The following is a 5,973-nucleotide window of genomic DNA, read 5'->3' on the forward strand; positions in this document are numbered from 1 at the left end:
GGGCTCCCTCTCCAGTCACCCCCAGAGGCTGTCAGCCCCGGCCCGGTGAGCCGCCCCTGCTGCTGGCTCCCCTACAGCTCTGGTCCCCGGCGCTCAGCACCGGTCCCCCCACTTCGGAGACATTTGTTTATATGTCTGGCTCCTCCACTAGCTTGTGAGTCCCGGAGGCCTGGGACCCCCTCTCTTCCGCTTTTTCATCCAAGTTATATTTGTGTGGCCCTTTCCGTGTGACTTTTGCGCAGTGGAACAGTTTGTACTTTGTAGGCAGACGGACCCGGGTTCTCACCGTGCCCCGCCGCTTAGCCATGTGACCTTGAGCAAGTTCTTTGCCTTTTAAGCCTATTTCGTCCTCTGTAAAGTGAGGCTAATAATACCTATCTCACAGTTTTGTAAGTATTCGATTATTGTAGCATAGCACAAGTGTGCAATAAATACCATACTCACTTCCTCCATCACCATTATGACCACCCCCACCACCGCCGCCGCCGCCATCATCATCCTCAGTGTAGGCACCGTATTTTATGTCCCAGGGCTTGACATGCAGCAGGTGTCAGTCAGCGGTGGATGAAAGGGTGAATGAAGGAATGGGTTATTTGTTCCTGAACCCGTTTTTGACCCCGTGGAGGCTGGGATGAAGCACCAATGACATCCAGTCATGTCTGTTGCAGTTGGCTTAGGCCGTGGTCGGCAAAGTGCGGCTCTTTGGCCCCTTGAGTGTGGCTCTTCCTAAGCCTTAGGAGTACCCTAATTAAGTTAATAACAATGTACCTACCTATATAGTTTCAGTTTAAAAATTTTGGCTCTCAAAAGAAATTTCAATCGTTGTACTGTTGATATTTGGCTCTGTTGACTAATGAGTTTGCCGACCACTGGCTTAGTGGATAAAGTCATCTGACTTTATTTGCAGCTTCTAAGAATATTTAACTTGCTTTCATGTGTGTGAGGATTGTGATTTAGGGTAGTCGAGTCTGGAGACTTAGGCCCACATGGTCTGCTGATGGGACAGGATCTGCCGCAGGCAACTTGAAGACTTGGGGACTTAGCCCTGAGCCGTGGCTGTGGTAGATGTCCAGGAGCAGTTATGAAGTTGGAACATGCATAGAGATGGCCACAGAAAGGATGGATGAGGTCACAGGTTTGATGTCCCAGCAGGAAGGAGTCGAGTGATTTGGAGGGAAGTTAAGAATCAGGCAGGGCTGACTTCCAGGTAAGTAGAGGTTAGCCATTGGGGAATAACGCCAGGTAGCAGGGTCCTCAGCCTTGGGGCTTGGGATTGAGGGGAGGAATTTCAAGCCTGGGACACCTGGAGGAAGTGAGGGAGGACTCCTGGTTCTGGACAGGGTCCCAGGTTCACACCAGAGATCTGAGGACCAGAACAGATAAAATTGGAGAACTCATCAGTGCCAGAGTCTTGACGAAGAGAGAATCCAGGGACTGAAACCAGGCCACAGCGCCAGGCAAGCTGATTGGCCCATGCAGGGCCTGTGCATAGCTTAGCCCCGTGGGAGAGAGAGATGTGAAGCTGGCTAGATCTTGAGAGCCAGAGCCAGATGGACTCAGAAATCAGCAGGCATACATGCCGACCCAGGTTCGTTCACTCATTCCGTAAGTGTGCACGGTGGATGCTGGGCCCTGCGGATCAAAGATGCTTCAGATGTAAGATACTCTTGTCCTCCAGGACTTAAAGTTCAAGGGATAAACACAAGTGAAGAAACACTGCAGTAATCACAGGGTCTTTGCTTCTGCTTCCTGCAACCCTCTTTGCCCAATTAGGTGTATGTCTGACTCTGTCACTTCAGATCTCTGATCAAATGCCACTTCCTCAGACAGGCCTTGCGTGCTGATCCCTCTGTTGACCCATGCTCTTTATTTTTTTCCCCCATAGCACTAAACTCTACCTCACACTGTATTATGTACTGTTTGTTTATTGTCTGTTTCCCTCACTAGAATGTAAGCCCCATGAGGGCAGGGGTTTTATTTTATTTACCTCAGCTGCTTGGCACATAGAAGGTGCTCAATAAATCTTTATTGAATGAATGAATACATCATGTGATGAGTGTTTCTCTCTCTTTATGTAAAGTTGTATGTGTTGTGGGAGGTGGAGGAAGGCCAGTCAAGGAGGGCTTTCTGGCAGAGAGAGATGGGAGCTGAGTTCTGAGTGCTGAAAAGGAGTAGGCGTTATTTAGGGACTATGGACTCCGATCCCTGGTAGAGGGAGTATTTGGGCAAAGCAGAGGTGTATTTGGGGTGCTGTATGGCTGGATCATTGAGTGGGTGGCACAGTAGTGCGAGATGAGGCTGGAGATGGCAGGGCTCAGATAGTGTGCCACACTGTGGGATGTGGTCTTTTTTTTGGAAGGCTATGTGAGTACTACAGAATTTTATGTTTCTTCCATGAATTGGCTGTGATGTCTTGGCAAGGGCATTAAATGTTTTAGGCCTCAGTTTGCCTGTCAGTCAGATGGAGGCGGGTTGCACTGGTTCAGTGGTTTCTAGTCTCTCTACTGCTGCAACCACATAATGGTGGTGTTACGCTACCTGAGACCCTTGCACTGGCGAAGCCAGTGGGGTGGGCAGTTTCCAGGGCACTACTGGTAACCGCCCTGTCCCCCTCGTGTGAGTAGGGATGCTCATTCTAGTATATTTTACACCATAATTTGCTTACAATAGGACTTTACTATTAGATGTATGATTATTTACGTCATGCCATTGTCTCCTATTAGTCAGTGAGATTCTGAGGACGGGTGGTATCTGACTCGTGTCCCTAGTGCCCAGCACAGTGAGGGTATTCAGTGAATACTCACCAAATGACTGAATGAAATACTTGCAAAGGAGCCCATATCTCATCTGAACCTAGAATGTAGAGTTTGGAAAGTGCCAGACTAGGTAAGCTTTAAAGTTTCTTCCAGCTTTAATCCCTGATTATGGCATTCTTAGTACCAGCTACAAAGTTGACTTCATGACAAGTAACCCGTATACAAACCAGGTCCTAACAAGGTGCCAGCACACGAGCTCTCCAGGCCTCGGTGTCCCATCTGTTCCAGGGTGATGTTGGACAAGATCATCTCTAACGCTCAGCACTGACATTCTAGCAGCAGGAACATCTACTGGGGGCTGCCGTGCAAGGAATTGAGCCAGTGTCCCTTGCATGACATACTGTACTACTCCTACAGGATTGAGGGTGCCCAGCTGCCTGGCTTTGGCAGGTGGTGGGTGGGTAGCCCAGGCAAGAAATAAGGTCATAAATACCAACCAGGTTGAAAGTTCTGTCTCCTCTTTTGAGTGCATAGTGAGGGGCTACATGGCACAGTTCCCTTAGCAGGGCAGCACCCAGTCAGCATGTGAATTCCCACATTTGCTCAGCTACAGGGCACAATCTCTCTCCCTCCTTTACTTTTCTTCAAACCCTGTCAGACACTTTTCTGAGCGTTTTACATGCATACAATGATTTCATTCTCCCAACACCCCAAATGCCCGATTGTCTCCCTCTTACAGAGGAGGGAGTTGAAGTGCACAGAGATTAACTTATCTAAGGTCACACAGCTGGTAAGTGGCAGAGCCAGCATTTGAAACAGGTATTTCATTTGAAGCCAGCTGTCAGTTCTGTCTTTTCCTCCTGCTCCCTTCTGGCTCTCTGTCTGTAGACCTGGCTTAGGGGTTGCAGATACAGATGTGACTGGGATTCATTCCTTGCCCTCCAGCAGTGCCCAGTGCAATCTAGTCCAGGGACAGACATACCCACAGACTATTACAATCTAGTCTGGGAGTTGAGTGGGTAAAGGGCATTTCATACAGAGTAGGAACAAAAGCAAGGAGTACGGATCAGGTTTTATATGTAGGATGGGACGCTGGCAGCTTAGGGGGCATGTGGGAGAGTGGCGAGGGAGGGAGAAGGAGCCGGATCACAGAGGATGCTGAAAGGCTGTACCAAGAAGCTCACGCTTCTGCCTGGATGTGATCACAGGTTCTTGCCACATACAGCCCGGGCTTCCCTTGCCCACTCTCAGTCCCAAGTGAACCACGCCAAGTGATGATTCCATTTCAGTCGTGTCCACTCTGGTCAGGTCTAATTCAACTGTGTCCATAGCCTTAAAATTTGTTTGAAAAGAAAAATCACATATATTAGCTTTGTGAACTTGGAGATAAGATGTAAGTTTATTGTAGAATAGGAAAATCATGTTTACAGGGTCACTACTGAAGTTACAACATGAAAGAGAGGGATGGTTTCTGGCTCATGGTAGATGATCAAGAAATATTTACAAAATTGTATGGTCCACTTCCAGTCACGTGAGCCTCTCTCTTCATCTCCTGTATATTCTTTTGTGGTTTCCACACACTCATTAAAGAAAACCTTAGGGAGAAGGCGCCTCAGAGAATAGATGCCACTGTCGTCGTGAGCTGCCCTCCCTGGAGATGTAGGTTGTGTATATGCGCACAGTGGTGCCATGGACACCGGCTAATGTGGATGAGAGATTTGATAGAGGGACCTTTGTTGTAATAGTTTGCACAAGCCCTGTTCCAAGATCTATTACCGTGTGAGCTCTTGGTTTCAGAGACTCCAAACCGTGAGGACAGTGACCATGTTTCTCTATTCCAGATGGGCTGATACTTCTCCTTCTGCATCACATCACCTCGTGCCTTGCTGCCTCAGCTGCTATTTGTGTACACATTTGTTTCCCTGGGTGTGTTTGAACCATTGTCTAGTAAATTTTATAAATGCCTCTTGAGCCCTTAGCAGGCATTTCTGATGGCGCCTTCTCTTCTCCCATCTGCTTCTGTGTCATCTGAATAAAGCCTTCTCATCCTTAATGGAGCTGGGAGAAGAGGGTGGTTTGCCCCCCCATCCCTGCCCCATGCCATCATCCCCAGGTGTAGTGTTACTTTTCCAGGAATTCCTTTAGTCCTCTGCCTTGGACTCTTATGAAGGCCAGCTTCCATATTTGCTCTTTATGCTGGTAGGGAGATTTTATTTCTCTTTGTGTTGGAACTATGAATTATTGGAATTTAAGAAAGCAACAGTGGAAAACTTTCTGGATGTCTGAGGTTATTTACAAATTCTTTTGTTCAATTTCCCAAAACAATATGTGCTTATAAAAACATATGCAGTTCACAAGTATATAAAATAAAAAACAAAATCCCTGCTCCTCACTCTCCATTCCCCTCCCTTCTTCCCCACCATTTCTCCTTGGAGGCAACACCAGGATTACAGTTTGTTGTTTCTTTTCAGATTTTTTTCTAATTCCTGTATGCATCAGCATAACTAAATTAGGCTAGGGCAGTGGTTGGCAAACTGCGGCTTGCGAGCCACATGCGGCTCTTTGGCCCCTTGAATGTGGCCACGAAGTTTCAATCACACTGTACGTGCGCGCCCGCACGTGGTATTTTGTGGAAGAGCCACACTCAAGGGGCCGCAGTTTGCCGACCACTGGGCTAGGGTAACAAGCAACCACAAACTATTAGTGGCTTAACAACAAAAGTTATTGCTTGCTCACACTTAAGGGTTCAGTGTGGGTTGGTGGGGGTGGTGGTGGGAGATGGGGTTCTCATCCATCTTGGTTATTCAGAGACCCATGCTTCCAGCTCATCACAATAAGTCACTGAGGGAAGGGAACATGGGAAAGTGTGGCTTTTAAGACTTCTCTACAGAAGTGACTGCTCACATCTTATTCACCAAAGCATGGCTAACTTCAGAGGGGCTGAGCTGTGCTGTCCTCCCCTGAGGGTGTAAGAGGAGAATCTGAATATCTGTACCAAGGATTACTCTATGGTTATACTAAAAACCATTGAACTATACACTTTCTTTTCTTTTCTTTTCTTTTCTTTTCTTTTTTTAATTAAATCTTTATTGTTCAGATTATTATATTTGTTCCTCTTCCCCCCCCACAACTCCCCTCCACCCAGTTCCCACCCCACCCTCCGCCCTTACTCCCCACCCACTGTCCTCATTCATAGGTGCACGATTTTTGTCTAGTC

At 47.5% G+C, this 5,973-nt stretch overlaps 1 protein-coding gene across 1 annotated transcript in view; it reads left to right on the top strand.

The window, feature by feature from the left end:
• The first annotated feature begins 460 nt into the window (after window positions 1-460).
• Window positions 461-5,973, top strand: part of TTLL11 (tubulin tyrosine ligase-like family member 11) — a 184,996-nt gene continuing 179,483 nt past the window's right edge. Inside the window, exon 1 of the mRNA XM_005879192.2 lies at window positions 461-505. Coding sequence (XP_005879254.2) covers window positions 461-505 — 45 coding nt within the window. The remainder of the gene's footprint in view (window positions 506-5,973) is intronic.

This window comes from Myotis brandtii, unplaced genomic scaffold (assembly GCF_000412655.1).
Source record: "Myotis brandtii unplaced genomic scaffold, ASM41265v1 scaffold589, whole genome shotgun sequence".
Taxonomy (NCBI): Eukaryota; Metazoa; Chordata; class Mammalia; order Chiroptera; family Vespertilionidae; genus Myotis; species Myotis brandtii.